A 21,519-nucleotide genomic window follows, 5' to 3' on the forward strand; every position below is an offset into this window, starting at 1 on the left:
TGCAATGAAGATACAAAATATTTCATCACCACAAAGATCTCCCTTATGTTACCCTTTATAGTCACATCCATCTCCCTTCCTTCCCCAAATCATCCTTAATGCCCGCCCCCCCGCCCCCCCCCCGCAACCATTAATCAGTTTTACAAACTCTTTGATCTTTAGGCATAATCAATATTATCATTACACATATGCTTTTGTTTTCTGCCTTTTTTTTCTCACTTTGTTAATAACTTTTTTCATAAAGTAATAGAGACTGCTATAATTTTTAATATGTTTTTATACCAGCAAACTAGTTTGTCTCACTTTCTCTGTTTTTTTCCTATCATATATAGCATGTTTTTGTAAAAAAGGATATCTCCTTTCTTTTGAGAGTTATTTCTGCAGAATATATTACAAAAAATGGGATGATCCTATCAAAAAGGAATGCTGCCTTTTATAGCTTTTGTTGCTTTCTACTGGATGAGACTCCAGAAAGATTACATTTACATCAGGAGTAATGCATAAGTGAACTCATTTTTTTCACTGTCAATTAATTACACAGCTGCCCATTTAAGTCTGAGGTAAAACCTACTATTTGATTTAATTTGTGGTTCTTTATTAATGTTTCATATTTACATTCCATTTTGTCACCTTTCCATGTTCTTTAACCATTTGCCAGAAATTGAAAGGGTATTGCTATTAAAAATTTTTAACAGCTATTAATGAATATTAAGCTCATCTAATAATTACAGATACTTATTTAATATTGTAAACATTTTCCCTATTTCATTTTTTATTTCAGTTTTGCTTTTCAGTGCACATAGATTTTTAAGATTGTAGTTAATCCTGTCATTAATTTCTTCTTATTTCCATAACTGAACCAAAACAACCTGTTTGGACAGCTGAGGTAATTATACTCTTCTAACATTTACTTATTTTGGCTTAACTTATTAAAACATCTGAAATTTCAGTATAAAGTATTAATCTAAATTCATTTTCTTTCTAAGCAGTTTTCTAAAAGCATTTATTAAATATTGACCTTTTCCCCATTATCATATTCCATCTGTGGTTCTTCATATATCTACATTTAGCTACAGATGGTCACAGTTATAGATTGAAACAGGAAGAGACTAGGCTCCCAGAGAGACGCCTCTGGGAAAATTAAAATGAGAGAACACTGATGTTTTTGGAGGACCCTACAGGAAATGGCATTCAGTGAGGTTTTGCAATTCCCTGGAAAGTTTGGAAAGAATTTATTATAGTTGCATAGAAAACCAAGCAAAGACAAAAATTAAGCAATAAATTCTAGGAGCAAAAAAACTGTCCTAGGAAGAATATATAGTCATAGTATAAAATTCATGGCTTACCCATATTTACATAGCCATCATGAATATTGATTTAATATAAAGGTGGAATATCTATATCTAAATACTTATATATTGGGAGGATGAAGGAGGGAAAGAAAAGAGAGAGAATAAGATGGTATCAGAAGATCAAATCCTTTCATACATAACAGGAAGCCAACAGATAATGTTTGAAATTAATAAATGTAGAAATGATATGAGCACATTATTTAGGAAAAAATGGTAAATAGAAGAAATAACTAACAGAGTTTAGGGAGAGGTATTTAGAAGACTGTTTCTCACTATCCTTGTAGAATTTCTAAGAACTTTTGTGGATCTTAGGAGTTCAAGAAACCAAATTCCAGATTTTAAAATATTTATAAATATTTTTGTGAGCTAAATTCATGCTTCTGACCTTAGGGAAACTTCATTCTATTTCTTACTAAAATGAGGTACAAAAAAGATTTTATAAACTGCTGAAGATTTTAAATCCTATTTAAAAATATTAAATTAATTGTTGGCCAGAAAATTCTTTGCTGAAAATTGAAAACTGAAGTATATTTGAGCTTGTAACATTATTCCTGTCCAATCACATTTGAGGGGTATAAACACTCCCTTTGGTAGCAGCTATTCTTACCTTGAGGGTGAAAGAGTATACGAAAAACTACAGAAGTCTGGACTGAGGAAAACTAGAGTAGTTGGAAAATACACACAGATTATAAGCTTCACTCAACCCAGCTGAGAATTGCCTTACAATGCATTAAAAAAGACGAAACTATATACTCCAGTAAAGAAGACTTTTAAAAGAAATCTCTACATACTCATTTGAATTAAATAGAAGTTGTCTAAATGACTTACATGTTTACCAAGAGTCAGTTGCTTGATTTCAAATGGTTTGTCATTTGTACTTGTTAATATTACTTATGTAACTGAAATTGTCTAAATTAATGAAAAAGTTGTTTTGAAAATGCATATGGATATTTTAGAAAGACTTTATAAAGATAAGTTATTAGAAAAACTGCTGCTAACTCATGTAGAGAAAAAAACTCCTAGGATTCTATAATCAGATTGCTTTGAAAGTTTTATTAGGTTCATGCTTTACTTTGCAGAAACTGAAACTGGAAAACAGAGAAAGTACATTGAGTGTGAATTATATTAAAAAAGATGAATTAATTACAATTGGTGGACCCACACCCAATTTGGCTCCACATTAAAAACTGGCAAATTAATACATATTTATGTTTTAGGATAAAATAATATGTAAGGTATATATATCATTTAGAAAAAAAATTATTCTCTGTTTTAGTTGACTACTGGTCCCAATCATGTTGGAGCTCATTAAATTTATCAGCTCAGCTGACTTTAAAAAAATGCTATAAAAATAAAAATTATAGCATTTCAAGCTATATCAACATAAGCAGCAAAATTGAAAGAAATGAGAAAAAAAAGTAAAAGGAGGTGACATATTTAAAAAAACCAATGTTTGTATCTTAACATTTGACAGAGAAACATTACAGATGATTGGTTAAGAGTTCAGAGCTCTGAAGTCAGATTGTTAAAGTATGAATTCCAACTCCAACAGTTACTAATGGTGTCCACAGGCAAGTTACTTTCTCTAACCTTCAATTTCCTCTGTACCAACTGCCTAATGATACCCTTTCACTTTCCGTTCAGATGAAAAGGGGGAAGAGAAACTTTACTAAATAGCTTTACCAAATAGCTTTAAAATCCAACTAAAAATATTTCTCCTCAATCATTCCAATTTGAGTTAGAAGAGTAAAGTGCCATCTATTGTTTATCCTGGTGAACTGCAATATATTTGCTCGCATAACTGCCTATTTTTTGAAAAACGTTTTCCACCATGAAATTCTGATTTATTTTTTTAACATAATGAGGATGTGTGCAGAAAATAAAACAATCTTACACATGAAGATATTATTTCATTAGAATGGTAATTTATATCCTTTCTCCATTTATATCCTAATTCTCTGAACTTTCTGCACACACCTCCTTTTAGCTACTGGAAATACCAATAAAGAGGGGAAAAAGTTTAGAATGTTCATAGGAAGTCTCTGTGATTAAAATGAAAAGAAAGATAACTAGGCCTGAGTCACACATCTCCTTTTCTTATTCCCAACAATAACTGGTTTCACATTAACTTAGCCAATTAATGTTCCTACTTTTACTGTGGTTCTTTTAAAAACCAGAAGACATATTTGAAATGAATCTGAATATTTTAATTATTAAGGAGGGAAGATAGATTTACTTGTGATTCTCCTTTCTCTCTGGCCCTACAGGCTGTACTTATGTGAATGAAGTTGAATGTGTACCTGTTTCTGAAGGGGTGGATGTAGTGGTGGAGGGCGGGACAGAGGGGGAAGGCTGTCTACACAATACTGTGTTTTTCAAAGACTTCCAAATTTCCTCAGTTGATCAAATTATTTCAAAAAGTTAGCAACAAAAAGTGTGGTAAGCAACTCATTCAGTTCTTCCCATGCATATTCAGGTTTACATACAAATGCAGATATACTGGAGTAGTTACATCTTAAGAAGGGAATTTTGAAAAATCTAGCTGTCTGTATTTTATCTGCATATGTAACATGAGTGACAAACCAGAAATTTAAATAAACATGGTGTTTATTTAAATGAGATCATCTGTATAGGATTTCACTTCAAAATGTGTAATCATGGAAAATAAACACAGCTGAACATATGTCAGGGTTGAATTTTAGTGTCTTATTTCAAAGTCAAAACTCCCCCACACATTCAAATTTCTCTTAACAGCCATGTGCTATATATTTTTAATCTCTTTGAGTTAAGACCAAACATGATAAATAGCAGGTCTCAACATATTTTTCCCCAAAGTTAGCAGTTCTCAAAAGGTAGAATAGTCAAGTCAGCTAGAATACTAAAGATGACCAAATATCTGGTTGACTCAATACCTCCTTTAGCTATGGAGAGCTGTCTGGGGCAACGGCACCTTCTGATGGCCTGCCAGGGGAACTTTATGCCCTAAAACCTATTCTGCCATGTTCCTTTCTCTCATATAAGTGGTTAGGCGTCAGAAAGAAGAGGAGGACAAGCAAATCAGAATCATTTCAGGAGTTTTATAAAACTATACATGCCTTTGTGCCAGAGCCAAATGAGAGTAGAGAAGAAGGTTCTAGTGTTTTTTATAAAAAAGCTCCACAGAGGTGAGTCTGATAAGCTTGGGTTGTGTCCCTTCGAGAAGCATTGTTTGAAGAATACAGGTTTTAACAACAGGAGGCTGAGGAGTTGAGTAGGAGCTATGATGTAATTTCACTTCAGGCAAGTTCTCACACAAATACTCCATCCCCTTCAATACTTTCCTCTAGGCACTTCACTAATGGTAGCTTAGTACTCTAGGAAAAACTGTTTCTATCTTCATTCCAGTTATGAATTCAAAATTAAAACCTAATCAAGATGGAGTCACTACACAATACTGTTAATGATCTATCTGCTCCCAGGAAAAGGGAAAGCTGTTAGTTGAATAGAAAAATGTACTATTAAATATACAATATCCTCCTAAGCCCTTGAAAATACCCACTAATTTCCTTAAAACTTAAGAAAAAATAAGCCTGTCATTACCTCTTTCTCAAATTAAATGTTTTTCCTGAACAGTTCTTCAAAAATGTAAAATGAAAAAAATTCTTTATGTTTTAACTATCACCACTGTGATAGCACTTTAGGATATTATTTTTTGTTACAAATTAATGTTTTAGCCATTTTATGTATTGAATTATTTGCTGTGGCTTGGCCTAAATACCACGTAGACGTTTTCCCCCATAAGAAAATATGTTCTGAGTTCAAAATACCCAATGTACAAACAAGTTTTTGAAATAATACGCATGGCACTTGCATAAACTGTACTGACCATTTCTTCTGGTGCAGTAGTAGCTGCAGATCCTGCACCCAGAACAGAAACAGGAACGTGAACACACGTGGAAGTAGCTCCAGCAGAAGTCATCGAAGCAGCAGAGGGAACAGCAGTCGCACTGGCTGCTCCAACGGCCACTGCTGGTGAGGACGGCAGCAGCGGTGATGTAACTGCTGACGGCATCAGAGGGACCGAAGGATCCAAATGAGCAGAATGTTCTTTTCCTTGAATGCCAGAACCATACTCTTCCTTTTTATTATTTGTGAAGTCTGTCCCTACAAATCACAAATTAATTCCATTTAAACTCTTTCAAGTTAAGATTACTATTATCCCCCAAACAATGAAAACACACAATGGCTAAAATGTGATACTAACAAAAATGTAGACATTTGTCACATATTGGGTACAATATTCAGTTAACACAGTTTGTCAATATTAGCTGGTTAATGTCAGCATTAGCCACTAAAGACTTCAGGCCACCTTCTTCAACATATGAAAGCTAATGAATGACTTACTCATGTAAAAGATTATGAAAAATAAGTCATGTACTCAGCTGAAACTTCATTTAAGTGTATAGCCATCACAACTATTACAATAATATGGTCACACTGAGCCTAAGGATTTATGTCCTTTTGCATTATTTCATACAACTATTCCTGATAAATGGCCAGGTATTTGGAGCTTTAGAACTTTTTTTGGTGACAGGCCAGTATGGGGATCCGAACCCTTGACTTTGGTGTTATAACACTGCACTATAACCAACTAGCTAACTGGCCAGCCCTAGAACTATTTTCTAATATCACCATAACTTCTCTTTTCCATCTACTGGTCCTAACAAAAACAATGCATTTTTATTCTTGACTTCTCAGCAAACAATAATAAATCAATACGTAAAACTAAAATCTTCACTTTCGACATTGAAAAAAAAAATGAGTTCTTTCAGGTAGATTACATAAATTATGAATTAAGAGTATATCTGTACACTTAACTGATTTGTAGTGACACCCCATATCGTAACCTTCCCTCAAAACCGAACCTTAACCTTGATCTAAGGGGTAATGATGTCAGCTTCCAGAAGCTAGGACAAAGGGTTTCTTCCAATTTTAGATTTTTTGACCACATTAGTAGAATCTGGCTAGTTTCCACTGAAGACCACATCTATGTGGCACCAAACACTGGGGTGAGCGTTTAGAAATTCAGTCAATGAGATGTTTTAGAATATGTATAGTGAGCAGTATGTAGGTCCTATGTTTAAATACTTTTCTATGTTGTCCTCTTTCATACCAGAAATTTAGGCTTAGACAATCTGTTTATAAAATAGGTAGAGTAACAGTTAACTTATTAACAAAATTTAACAATGACTACAGTGCCTAGATTCTTTGAAATCCTCTGATGAAAAGGATTAATTCAATATAAAATATTGCTTTTATTTGAAAGCAAAACAAAACACACATACACTGAGTTTTAACATGTTTTTGATAGAAAGTGATTCTGAGTGTCTCTCTTTAGGTGGGTGGTCGACATTACCAGATGTAGAACCAGTATAAAGGTCAGGTCTGGCCATGAGATACTGTGGAAGAGAGGCGGAGTGATGATGTCAGCTTCCAGAAGCTAGGACAAAGCTAGGACCCAGCTAATGTGGGCTGATTTATGCGGTTCCTGTTTATCAGATAACTGTTAAGCTTAATAACTATTCTTGCTTTAACTGATTTAAAGATAAATCTTTACAGTTGTAAAATAATTTTCTATTGTGCCTGAAATTGCTTTAAAAATTGGCAAGTATCATTTTAAGGCTGGTTTTATGATCATATTCTGCCTTCTTTATAAAAACTTCTAATTTACAATCTGAGATTTATGAAATTGCACTACATGAGATGCACTGCAGATTACACACAACAGAGAGTAAGGACAAATAAAAAAACCAAATATTTGTTTTGCTCTAATAGACGCATTAGGAATCTTGCATTATTAAAAACTGCATTTTAAAAAACAATTGTTTTAATGGAAGAAAGGAGGCCAGAAGTAATTTTTTTTTCTCACGAGACAAAGCAAATCCACCATTAGATTACACTGAACTTTAGCCTTTGGTAACTCCACCACACTTGCTAGCGTGTGTTTCACTATTCTTGTCATCTTTATCACCCATTATTATGATAAAGAATGCACAAGGCCACTCAAAACAGTGGGTTCCCAGAGCTGGTATTAGCTGCAGATGACGGTAGACTTGGAAGTAACAGGAGCAAAATAAATCATGCCATGTAATGATCAGAATACATTTCCTCAGATATTTGCCTGTAGGAGACGCAGCTTTTTCTGAATTTAAATTTTAAGATGGTAAATTTATTAAGGGGGCAAAACACTCTGTCCTAAATCAATTTATAACCTTCTTAAGTAGGTTATGAGAAACAGGTTTCCTATGAATGAATGTAGAAGTTCTAATAATAAGAATTTGTTACTTTACTTGTGAAACCTAGTAGTATCTATTCCAAATAGACAGTTAAGTTCCTCAATCTAGTATATACAACTTGCTAATAATTAGAACTGAAATAGACTATTCTATCCTTGAAGGTGGTGAGTTTGTTTTCAGTGCTGATTCTCAAAAGGCTATCTATTGGAGAAATCAAGTACTCATTTGGGTATTAGCAAGATAAATTCAGCTTTGATATTCAATAATTCTGTTTTTAACTTGTAGATGGGCCACATACCATGACTGCTTCAGATAGAAAGTGATTTGTCTAAACTCATTACTATCCACGACACGCATGATTTAAATAATAAATTTTTGTTGATGCTTTAAAATGAGGGTATGAGAAGCACAGAGAAGTTATTCACTGGATTGAATCATGTTAGTGTTGTTACAAAATGAAATTGTCTCATTCATAAATAAGCTGTGAGTATCAAACAGGATTTAATATGAGGAAGTACTGCAAAAAGGTTCATGTATTTGCATGAAACTTGGGAGGCTGACTTAAGGCTATAATAACTATCATGAGTATCTTCTTACATGTTAAAGTACACTCTGTCATTTAAAGTGCTTTCAAGTATATTTCAATGCATCCCCACAAGAACCCCCTATGAAGCAGGTAAGGACAGTTTATGTTATCTCCTTTGTTCAGAGAAGAAATATGAGACCCAATGAGGAAAACAGGCCCCACTGTAAATTGGTGGCAAAGGATTCTAGTCATGTGCTCTTCTGAGCTATCATGACAAAACTACTATACCAAGCCACTCAGATCCCAGGCAATACACGGACTTTTTTTGAAATAAAATTATTTTATTTAACTTGTATAGATAGGCTTATATCTATTGAAAATGAGCTTAGTTTCGAACTGGAAGACAAGCAATTTTTAAAAAATGGGAAACCATGACTAGATAAAAAAAATTTAATCAACAAAATAGTCCAAGGAATTTGGCCATTTAGGAAACAACTAAAATATAAATTTTGTACTTAAAGGCATTAAAATTATTAATTAGAAAAAGCCTTAAAATAATGTTATACATTAAAAGTATTATTTTAACATTTACCTTAAATACTTAAGATTTGACAGTTTACTTGATTAGATCTAAGATACCATAAGTAACCATGACTGAGATAATTTTCATGGCACATTTAAAGCTGGATATGACACCATGAAATTAAAAATACCAATACCTGGATGAAACATGCCCACTGTGGAATATTAGTACTGTAGACCATAGCCATCACTGAAATCTCCTCAAATCCTTTTTTTGAAAATAGACAGTCTTCAATGAAATACTAACCTGTATCATTTCTGTTCTGAAACATAGTCATGGCTTCAAGATTTAATGCACACACACCCCTCATGAAAGCTTTTTTCATGGAATCTTCAAAGTGCTCTTTTTCATGTTGCATTCTTTGAATCTCAGCTTTGGCATTTTCTAAAGCTCCAGATAACTAGAATAAGGAGAATTACAAAAAAGAAAACAAAAAAGATTTGAGTCATGGGAAGAATATTATTGTTAAATAATAGACTTATATCGTGAGGTTATTCTTATGTGAAATACTAAACACAGTTTGCCACGTACCTCTCAATTATGTGCCCGAAAGGTACATCTTACCTCTATTGTATACATTCAACAAATCATTTTCATTTCTAACCATAAAGTCAAGGCTCAGATAAGAAGTTGTATAACAGTCCCACTGAAGATTGCTGATGTGTTTTCATTATGCAAAAAGATATGTCATTTCTTAACATAAAACTTTTATGTAGGATATTAAACAAAATATATTAAGAGCCACAGATAGCCCTCATCCTTTCAGAAAAAAATAAGACAATGCCTGCAATATTAACAGAATTTTAAAAATGTAAATGTTATCTATAGAATTGAAAGTGAAGAGTGACATTAGGTACAATACACTTTCCCACAGACCAAACCTAAAGGGACTGTATTATTCGGCATGCCATTTTGAACTACAGAAAACTGTTTGTATTATGGAAATTTATTTTTAATACTAAGAATTTAGTGCTGTAATGATGAAATGTGTTTTCCTTTTAATATTTGATTTCAAGAGGCCTATTTCATTCTTCAGAATGGTTTTCATTTCATTTTGGGTCCCAAATGTTTTCCCATGGAAACAATGTTAATTTCGTTATTAAAGTCAATGGGAAAATACTCTCAATTTATAAACAACTACTTCATATCAACCCTTTAAGAATACAGTTTATTTAAACTAGCATGAGGATAAACATTTTTGTTTTCGTCTTTATGTCTGGCAACATAAAGAACAAAGAAATAGTCTAACTATAAACTAATAGTGAATCCACCCATCTTTTTTATTGTATTAAAAGAAAATAAAACTTAAAAAAAAGTTTACCATAGCAACTTTGGTTTCATAATCATTGGAAATCTGGACACACACTTCTTCAGCTCTTGCTTGACAAGCTCGCTCCACCACATCTTTCCACTGCTTCTGTACGATGGAATGCCAGCCTTTCCAGACTTTCTTCAGTAAAGTTCTCTGGAAGTACTGGTCAGCTAGTTTACCTTCGTAGACCTAAATAAATATTAACACATAATTTCAAAAACACAGCAGACTGCTGAATGCATTGGTAGATATAACAATAAACATAACATGGTAGTAAGTGTACCTACATGATCATTTACTTCTGTGTAATCATATTATTCTCATCTTGCACATAGGACAGCAGGCTTAGAGGTTAAATAACTACCTAGGTCACACAAATAGAAAGGGTAAAGCCAGACTTGCCTGACTCCTGAGCCTGAGCTCTTATACATTACATCACTGCTTTATGCAATTAATCAAGTTAAGGGAAAAACAAAAGACTGAATGAAAGAAAATGAGTAAACCACCATTTGCCATCTTAGCTATGAATTTGCATCACTTTTTAGCTGAAAGCAGGACCATGAAAATAAAGATTGGCTGGAAGGCAAAAAGAGTGGTGTCTGCGGCTTTGGATGACACTGCTTTCTCTTTAGCTTGGTGGCCACCACCATAGGCAAGATTAATTTAACCTTACCATCATATATAGTGTGAAACTAATCCAAATAGGAACATATGCTATTTTTCTTTTGTCAATGAATTTAAATTCTTTTGAAGTAGTTCCAATTCTCAATTTTCTTTAGAAACTACAAAAAGTAATGACAGCCTCAACTATTCTAGCTAACCTTTAAAAATAAGTATTCTCATTATGTCATTTGACCAATAACTTTGAAAATATGGTATAAATATTCACTTTAAACAGCTCATTTCAATATGATTAATGTGGATTTGACCTATTGGGATTAATAAAAAAGTGAAAACACCATGAAGTTTTCTTAAAGGAGAAATCCTATTCCGTGAAAATAATAGCTTTCTCCTTAAATACTAATCTCTTGAAAAAAACTATCTATATCCATCTCCTATATTCATGGGTCTCTATATTGTGTTTTCTTGTGGGATATATAGACTTTCATGCTTTTCCACTTTTGATAAAATAATTTGTTTATTATTCTCTCTGTTTACCATTTACTTTGATATACTGACTCAGCTCTCAATTAAAATAAAAGACGTTCAAGTTTAAATTATATACTACAAACTAAGGACAATTTTTAGAAAGTTATGCAGGCATGGCTTTCTTTGATTCTCACCCTAAGGCAAGTGTATACAACAAACATTTGCACTATTCTTTAATATACAGTAATGCCTTTTTATGAAGAGGTTGTATTCAGGCATTTTAAAAGTAGAAACAATATAGGAAGTATAAGATATGTTAAAAGATTATAAATTCTTTCTCCACATAACCATATCTGAGGTCAAATTTTTTAAAAGGGTCCATTTACTAGGGCATCTGTAATTCAGGTATAATCCTTATTAACCTACTAAAAAGGAGCAAATGATTTATCTATCATGATATATACTATACGAGGATACTTTAAAAAGTTTGTGGAAAAATTGAGCTGGAAGATAATATGAATCTTTCCATAAACTTTTTGAAGTACCTTCCTAAGTCTATGAAATCTAAGAGGTATTTATTCCAAACTGTATCAAAATCAAATTCCTTTGAAATAAGAACATTAAGTCATAAATTCTTTCTGACTTATTAGAAGAAAATCTTTAACAAGAGTTCTAATAAGTAATCCTAAACTCTTTTGAGTTCAGAAGTGTAATATCCGTCAGTGGTTTTTCCTTTTTTATACTTACGTCCTGTCTGGATTTGACATGACCAATTCGCCAGTGGAAGAATGTTCTCATCAACTCTATCTTTTCCTTTTGCTTGCCTATGGCATGAGACAAGCTAGAAATCACCTATAAATAGCAATTAACCTAATTATTGTGATATTACAATAACAGCAATTAGTAAAGTGATTTTCTCATATATCACAAAATGCAAGAGAGAATAGCTATGAATCACTGCTATATTCATCTACTTAACTTCATTATTATCTATAAAAAGACCACAAAACTTTCCCACATGAATATACTAAATATCAATGAATGAAGCGGAACAAAAGAGGAAAGAAATCTTCATTATGTGTATATCCTGGTAATCACCAATTATAAGTTTATGTACATAAAAATTAATATAGTTACTGACATTTAATTCAAGAAAAACAATTGTACATTTAAAAGTCTTGCTACATATACAAGAAGACTTTTTCACTAGACTTAAGGACAGGGGCCAGGTTTTAAATAGCTTTCCAGTCTCTATTACTACATTAGATATTGAAGTTTCTCAATAACTGTTTACTAATTTTCTTATAAAAGAATATTATAAAAACAAGAAATTTATAAAAGTAACTTATAAAAGTAATACTTATATTTTGATGAACTTCTTCAAGGATGTTATTCTTGTCCTTAAAAATAAAAAACTTACCAAGGCTTTTAAATCCTAATATTCTTTTATAAAGAACTGAATAACTGAAATATATATCTAAAAATGACCACATTAAAAAGAGATTCAGTAAACTGAGCACATTTACCAAGAGACATTTATTGCCGTTCTTCTTTTAAGTAATTTCAAAAGAGGAAAAGGCACATATTCTAAGATATCGGTAATACTCTACTTAAGCTGAATGGTAGTGCACGGCTATTCACTTTATTCATTTGCATAAACTGAACACATAATATCTACACTCTTTTTGTGTGTGATGCTTCAAAATAAAAAAAATTAAATTTAGAATATTTAAAACCTTAGATAGTTTTGAGGGAAATGGAAAAAATTACTGACAGTAGTATCCATCTTTTCAAAAAAGCAAAGTACATAAAATGCTCAATTTTATATTAGACCCTTCAAAACCAAAAGATATGTACATTTAAAAAAACAAACAAACACATAATCTTTACCTAGTTCATTAAAACATTCTAGTGCTACTTCTGCAGACAAGTAGCTGAGTGTTTGCCCAAAGTCCCTCTCCTCTTAAAGCCACCACCCTCCATACCATAAATGGGTGGGGGCATAGATTTGTTGTCTATCTGCTTTGTTCCAGGAGGCAAAAAATTAGCACAGACTTGAACCTTACCCTCAAGTACTTGAGACAAACAGAAAGTGAAATAAAAAGTATTCTCTGTGTTTACCAACAAAATGAAGAAAGACTTCATCAATGAGGAAAGACATATCACAGAATTTGAGATGTTAAAAGTGATCCCTAAAAGGATGGTTTAAAATGTGGGTAATGCTGGGACCTTGATGTTTCTTAAGGGTAGGAAGAAAAAACTAGTATACCTACATTTATCATACACTTTTAAAAAAATATTATTTTTAATTGACAAAGCATAATTGTATACATTTATGGGGTACAAGGTGATATTTCAATATATGTTTACAAAGCATACACTCTTAAAATATCAAGAACACTGAAGTCAACGGCAAAGGTCAAATGACATTACACTGGCATGTTTAATAGGAAGAATAAATCCTATGGCTATGAATTTATTTTTCTTTAGTTTCTGAAGTGATTTTACCTATCTTATATGAGCTAAATAATCATTAGCTCCTGGAGTTTATTATCTAGCAAGACATTTACTGAATCTCAGTTAAAAGACATATATATAAAAAAAGACCTCATCTTTTCTTCCTATGGAGATTTCAAAGGTTTTTTGCAGCTCCTTCAAGTCATTGATCTGGTCGCATAGTTGTTTTAAATGTGCTGCATGCCTTTCTTTCTCTTTTTTCATTTCCATTCGGTGCCAATCAATAAAATTAAGTCTCCATTTACTTAGTTCAGATATGATGTTTGTCTGAAAAATAAATTTACTAACAGTTAAGTAGTTTGTTCCGTAATATCACTTCTTAAAACTACACTGAAATTAAGAAACGTTTTTAAAGAAATCAAAACATACTAATGAAAAATGTATGCAAGCTCCACTGTCATGGCTTTTGCACAGTGCACATTCACCATACTAGAGAAATTAATTTTTTCCTATTTTAAGTTATTTTGTATGAAATCTTATTATCATTTAACAAAAAAAAAATCAGGCCCTTTGTTTATTCACGGACTTAAACGTTCATATTAAGATAGATCAGGGAAAAAAAGAAATGCAGGACAATGGCCCATGCTGAGCCATAATGACCAGGAAGATATTTAGATAGAGGTGACAGTGGAAGTCATGAGTTGATGGTATCCTGAACTGTTTCTCTCAATGGTTACCTTACAATCAATTGCTAAGGCTTTTTAAAAAAAATTTTTATTATTTATTAAGAATATTCATGAGATACAAAGCTAATTGTCCCCCCTCCTGCCCATGACATGAGGGCCAGATTCACACTGGGGGCATACCCATTACCAGAAATTACTTTTGTATCCTTTGTCCCCTCCCAATTATCCCCCAACTTCTGTCTCCCTCCCCCTGTCCCCTCCACTCCAATTTGTAGTCCTAGGCATGTTCCTTCCCTCTGTTGGACCATGGCACTACTGTGGTCTTTCTTTCCTTCCTTCCTTTCTCTTGCTAAGGCTTTTCATCCTACTAACTGGCGTAAGGAAAGATCAAATAATCATTTGTTATTTAAAAAATGGATAATGTGGTTAACTGAACATAGAACAACTTAAATGGTTGGTAGTACACTACTCTAATGGACTTATACACTTATTATTAGAAGTATGAAGCTTGTTCCATGGAAGGAAAGTGGTAGAAGCTGTGCTAAAAGATTATTTCTAGAATTTAAGATTCCAAATAACAGAGAAATACAAATGCCACAGAACTCACATAACCATAATTTCTTCATGCACTAGTGAATACTCAACCTATTTTCAAACTACATGTTTCAGAAAAACTGTCGTTTTCTCCAATTTTTTTTAGATATCAAAAAACTTACCATTTCTGCAATACTTTGTTTTACTTACAGGCCAGTAATATCACCAAAATAAAAATAAATGTTTATAGATTTATTGTTGTATACTGTGGTTGCTAAGGGTGGTTATAAGATAAACACACACTGTTAAAGCGGGATCTCCTATTTTACATAAAAGACTCAAACCTTCCTTTATGTACTTGAGACACTAAAAGTGAAATAGTCACAACTATGATATGGTAAAGGCTCAATATGTCTCAGTCACACATAGGCTGAGCATTACAAAACATCTGAGAAATTCAATGGAACGTGCAGAGCTGTTCCAGTAACTATTTAAAAGCTTGCAACTCAAACTATGGTTTCTGAACCAGCAGTATCACCTGGGCACTTGACAGGAATGGATAACCCTGGGCCCTGCCCAAGACCTATTGAGTACAAAACTGCAGTTTAACAGGATTTCCAGGTGATTCATATGTGCATTAAAGATTGAGAAGTGCAGATTTAAGACACTGACCTGAGCTCAAGAAACTAAAGATTAAAAAAAAACAAAACAAAAAACTTATAATTAAAAAAGAAGACTAAACAGTAGAAAGAAGAGTAAAACTACTGCACTGCATATTAAACAACTGTAATTGAACAACTGCAATACCTTAAGACCTGAACTCCAAAGATCAAGTACATTTTCCATCTTATGAAGGTTTTCATCAGAAACAAGAAAATCGCTCATAAGTATTTCATGGGCATCTGTATGAGTAGAATTAGATGCTGGTGAGGAAGAGTCACCTAAAAGATGTGAACTGAAGAAGTCCATGACTGGGTGAGAAGGCTTCCTTGGTGATAACACTGGTGACGACCCTAGAATAAAAGAAAAGTTGTAGTAGTCATGCCAAATTGAAAATTACCCAAATTGGTAAGGAGTCATATTGAAAAGCTAGAAGGTGTCTGCTATCTACGGAGGCTGATAAAAATGCAGAGAAATTACTTTTCAGGTGTACCTTAATGGGGCTATTTTTAATTTCAGTATTGTCACTGATTCAGGACTGACTGGCATGAGATGCCTCCTACACTCTCCACCACCTCACAACAAATGACCTCTGTACCAACTAAGGATGCTTCATACATCCAGGTCCAGCCTGAGCTGTAAGTATTATCATCCACATCATCCTATCAACATCAACTAAGTGATTTTTATGTTCCCATAATAAAACCATTATAAGGATTAGCTCTCATATCATATACTACCCTAAGAAATAGGTATTACCTTCTCCATTTTACTGATGAGGAAACAAGTTCAGAGAGGGTTAAGTAATTGACCAAGGTCAGAGTGGTTGTATATAGGTCATTATTACTTCATATTTAACACTGGGATTGGTCTTAACACTACTGAAATTCAACAATGTAAGTAGAAAGAGACTAGTAATAAAGTTTATCAGATACTCTGTTGTAAGGCACCGTGTTAACCTTCAACACACAGGTGAGAAATATATACATCTCTATATATATGTACATATATATAACACCCCCTGCCAATATACAGGGTAGTATGGGAGAGCCACAACCAAAAATAGAACAGATGGTATAAACTAGGATGAAAATCATTATATTGGTACACAAATGCCTGATAGTTGGTATCTGTCTCTAAAAAGCACAAAATAGAAATGTGAATATTTCATCACACATTTATGTTGGAATTAGAGACTATTCATCACCAATTCTCTCATATCTCACATTTGTTATGAGGGTCCTAATAACCAAGATTAAAGGGCTTTCCTTTTTTCCTTACTGAATGAATCAAACAAAGACAAATCTACTAGAGAACTTGCTACTTAAAAGAAAATCTTTCAAGATCATTCCCTAATATGTATGTTTGGCATAAAAAATATAACACAAGATTCAGGATAGTCACACTGAAACACTACCCACATGTTCTGAAGATGGTTAAGGAACCCAAAGAGTAAGGTGGAATGACAAAGTACATGAGGAATATTCTCTTTTACTGGATTTTACCAACTAGATCTGCATTCACAAGAATAGGCTCTGCTTTTTAGTTAAAAAAAAAAAAAATACACACACACACACTCACCTTCTAAAAAAATAGAATCATGTAACTTAAGAAGCTGGAAAAGCAGTCAGATTATATTGCTAAGACTTCTACTTACAAGTGAGGAAACTAAAGGACAGAGGCATTTCTTACATGGTGGCTTAAATGGTTCTCAAATGAATAACATTGAGTCACATAGAAAAGTATTCTATTTTTTATTATCTTAATTATTCTGACTGTGTCAATGAAAAAGTCCCATCTGGTTCTAATATGCTTTTAAAATCTCTAACATTTGTTAATCTTTCCTATCAACAAAGACAAAGCAGACTTTAGGCTGAACACATACCCACCAACAGTACAGCCAAGTGCTGCTTAACGATAAGGATGTGTTCTGAGAAGTGCACTGTTAGATTTCGTCCTTGTGCGATCACAGAATGTACTTACAGAAAACTAGATGGTATAATAGCCTGTGACTCACCTAGGCCTATATGGTATAGCCTATTGCTCCTGGCCAGCGTCACCACAGATATGAGTGAGTAATGCATTGCACTGTGACATTACGACAGCTGTAAAGTCACTAGGTGACAGGAGTTTTTCAAATCCGTTATAATCTTAAGGGACCACTGTCGTATATGTGGTACACTGTTGCTGAAATGCTGTTATATGGCTAAAGATTATACTTAGATAAAATTTAATAACTTCATTTTCACTGTATTTATTTTACCATTACTTTCTATTTGTAACAAGTGTATTTTAGTTTTGTTTTATTCAGTAATGACTGATAAAAAGTTTCCCTCTAAAATTTAGTTAACCTAAAAAGTGAACATATTTAAAAAAAAAAAGTAAACAATAGAACAAGTCATGTAAAGATAGCATGAAAATCATTATATTGGTACACAAATGCCTGAAAGTTGGGAAACAGTGCATTGCTTTACAAAAAAATTTTAAATGGCCAAACTATCTAATATCCCATTAAGTCTTTTAAAATACCTGCCCTCTAACTTAGCAATTTTAAGAATGCTGCACAGTATAATGCATTAACCTGTCTTAATTATACTATTTTGGAATCTTATGAGATTATTTTAAATATTATTGCTTAAAATAAATTAGCAATAACAGCATTTAAAAATCCTGCCAAAAAGAAATTATTCCTCTTACTACATAGATAATATTCATTAAACCACAATGTTGTATATTAATAAAAACAAACTAAGGAAAAGTCATACCATCTGTCTTTGAATGACTTGAAATATTTAAATCACTTTCTTTTCCAACTTCCATCCCAGTTTCTCTTACTAAAGGGTTACTTCCTGCCAAAAAGAAATTTTTTTTTAATTAAACTGAACCACTCAAATAAAATGCCTATTCACACTCACCTAAGAAGGTAGCAGTACATAAGTAAGATTTTAGAACAAACAAAATACAACATGCTAGGGATATAGGAACACTAAGACAAAGAACAAAGAAAAAAGAAAAAAAATCTGAGACTAGAAAAAGACACTGCATCACTCAATCTCAGCCACCAAATATGGGCAAAAGATAATTCAGTTTATGCTGGTATTCAATTCACAGTAAGAGAACAAATGGGAAAATGACATTAGAACTTAGAAAAGGATTTGCTATCTTATGCCGCTGGGTATTTCCAAGGGCCTGCTGTTTTTCACTAGCTGCAATCAAACCAAAGTGGCACTAGTTCCCCCCAGACAAGAACTTCCTTGCTTCTACTTCAGAAACCTTTAGTCCATAGGTGGCAAAAAGGAAACTGGGAAAAAACAAGAATGGCTGTGTTAGAGGCTTTATATACTTTGCCAACTTCGACATACCCTACCTTATGCCAAGCAACCACAATACCAAGAATAAAGAGAATGTGTGATGATAAATTTACAAAGCCCAACCTAACAAAGTCTACTAGTGAATCAGGATGTCTAAAGAATATCTAAATGTACTATATGCTGTATGTTTTAATCTCAAATCTTTTTTGGGAAAGGAAGAGCATAAACAAGTACTGTTGGCAATGGGAAAGGAAATAAGTTTTTGGTAATTTCCTTAAGGGCAGAGGTACATAAGGCTACAATGCTGATTTGCCTATTTAAATTTACAAGAGAATATGCAGCGCTTTGAGTTTCCTCAGTAGGGACTGCATGTTGAGGTACCCAATGTAATCAAAACATGATCAACATCATTGATGTAGAATGAATAAATCCAAGGTTCATATCTCTTGAAGATCAATAAAATTTGGATATACAATTTTGTGTTAGAAAAAAATTTTTTTTAAAGGTTCTAGTCCTATGGTCCTATTTGTTGTTCCAAAGCAGTAGGCTGAAGACTGAGGAGCAATGAAAAATCCATGTCTACAGACGATGAGGAACAACAGACTCTAGGGCTGTGACTTACCAGAAAACCCAGGAGCCTTTTGACTCTGAGTTGGCTGTGTCATGTGTTTTCCAGGACAAGGATCCTTAGAGTTATGCCTACAGTGTGATAACTGTCCATTATCAGAGCTGTTTTAGGAAGGCTTTCTGTGTCCTTTGAAAGAACGTTTATTTAGAGTGAGCTGTTCGGGAACTTGTACTTTACTAAATAAGGAATGGATAGGTAAAAGAAGCTTTCTCCACTTTTCACTCATCTATCAACACAAATCCTAGTTTGTCTTAGCTCTCAATTCTGTTGCTGACACAGTCCACATATGGGTTCACCTTTACGATAATCCATATAGTCCTCCCCATATAAATAGTGCTGATAAAGTACTAGTATGTGGTTCATAAAGTAACTTAAGAAACTCTCCCATCCAAGTACTAACCAGGCCCGACCCTGCTTAGCTTCCGAGATCAGACGAGATCGGGCGCGTTCAGGGTGGTATGGCCGTAGACTAACTTAAGAAACTCTGACGGCTACCTATGGATCAGCTTTAATTCTGGGCTTGGGCATTTTGTTTTCAAGATAACCCTGGCATAAAACCATGGGAACAAGTTCTGAGATGCAACTTAGAGACAAGCAATTGCTACAGTGTTGCTTTAATTTATTACTACTCATAAAAGTAAGAGCCAAAGCTCTAATAAAAATCTAGCTGTCATATAAGAGCCAGGAATAATGTATTAAATGTAAAACGTTCTCCAGGTGATACTGATATGGACCAATGACTGAGAAGAATCACTGATCTGGAGAGGCATTTTCACAATCATAAGTATCATTAATAAACTCAATAATATATTAAATTAAGAAATATCTTGAAAAATATACATAACCTTGATTATGAAGAATATCATCAATTGTAGTAGGAATTCTATTATCTGGCACCACTTCTCCCTTAGGATGAGATGACTGTACAGTACTGGATTCAATATTTGGTGTCACTATAGCATAACGAAGCAGTTCTTCATACTCTTCCTATGAGAAGCCAATAATAATGTATTATAACAGTTACAATTGTATAATATATTTAACTGCTGTCATCCCTCGGTATCTGTGGGAGATTGGTTCCAGGAACCCTCAAGAATACCAAAATCCTCGGATACTCAAGGATGCCCTGGTACAAAATGGTGCAGTATTTGCATATATCCTACACATACCCTCCCGTATACTTTAAATCACCTCTATATTACTTATAATACCTAATACAATTGCTACACATTACTTCATTTGCATAGATGCAACATAGTACTTAGTGCATGGCAAATTCAAGTTTGCTTTTTGGAACCTTGCGGAATTTTTTTCCCCTAAATATTTTCGATCCACGGTTGGTTGAATGCATAGTGCGGAACCCATGGATGTGGAGGGCCAACTGTATTGGATTTATTTTTAAAGAAATTTAATTACAATAATAGAGTTGTGCAAAGATCATACAGTATACTCATACAAACCTAGATGGTATGGCCTACTACACACCTAGGCTATATGGTACAACTTATTGCTCCTCTGTCAGTAATGTGTCATATTACTGCATTACAACGGCTATGACGTCACTAGGCAACAGGAATTTTTCAGCTCCCTTATAATTTTACGGAACCACTCGTCCATTGTTGACACAAACATTGCTATGGTACATGACTGTGCTTATATTGAGAATCAGAATTTTCCTGATATTATGTAATCTAAAGAAATATAGGAGCAAACTGGGTACTTAGGCTTATAAAATTACACTGTTAATCTATTACCTCCCAATTTCAAATGTACATTTATCAAGGCACCTTAACTGGTTTTGCTAACTGACTGTGAGAAATAAATGTCACCAATTTTAATTTATAAGGTAAGTCTATACAATTGTAGTTCTGTTACCATCTGCTTTTTATACTACAATTTTAAATAAAATTATTTGAAAAAAAGGGTTTAGGCTGTTATATGTTTGAAAACTGCTAGCCTTTAGGGCCGTTAAATGTAAAAGAGCAACTTGGTTTGAGTTTCAATATTGATTTACATATTTAACTTATTTCTTATATGCAGTAAATATTAGTTATAACAAATACAGATTTTTATATATGTTAAGGCTAACAACAAAAGAGAAACACA

General features: G+C 33.3%; 1 protein-coding gene across 4 annotated transcripts in view; it reads right to left on the bottom strand.

Moving 5' to 3' along the window:
* The window catches only part of POC5 (POC5 centriolar protein), a 35,273-nt gene that overhangs the window by 3,831 nt on the left and 9,923 nt on the right, over positions 1–21,519 (bottom strand). For 2 of the 4 annotated variants that reach the window (XM_063087238.1, XM_063087239.1), the window contains 8 exons: positions 20,259–20,400; positions 18,240–18,323; positions 15,622–15,827; positions 13,745–13,921; positions 11,885–11,989; positions 10,058–10,237; positions 8,983–9,136; positions 5,218–5,495 (listed from right to left, as the gene is read on the bottom strand). In XM_063087238.1, coding sequence (XP_062943308.1) covers positions 5,218–5,495; positions 8,983–9,136; positions 10,058–10,237; positions 11,885–11,989; positions 13,745–13,921; positions 15,622–15,827; positions 18,240–18,323; positions 20,259–20,400 — 1,326 coding nt within the window. The remainder of the gene's footprint in view (positions 1–5,217; positions 5,496–8,982; positions 9,137–10,057; positions 10,238–11,884; positions 11,990–13,744; positions 13,922–15,621; positions 15,828–18,239; positions 18,324–20,258; positions 20,401–21,519) is intronic. The other 2 variants (XM_063087240.1, XM_063087241.1) reach the window with 2 other exon arrangements.

Source organism: Cynocephalus volans, chromosome 2, assembly GCF_027409185.1.
Source record: "Cynocephalus volans isolate mCynVol1 chromosome 2, mCynVol1.pri, whole genome shotgun sequence".
Lineage (NCBI taxonomy): Eukaryota > Metazoa > Chordata > Mammalia > Dermoptera > Cynocephalidae > Cynocephalus > Cynocephalus volans.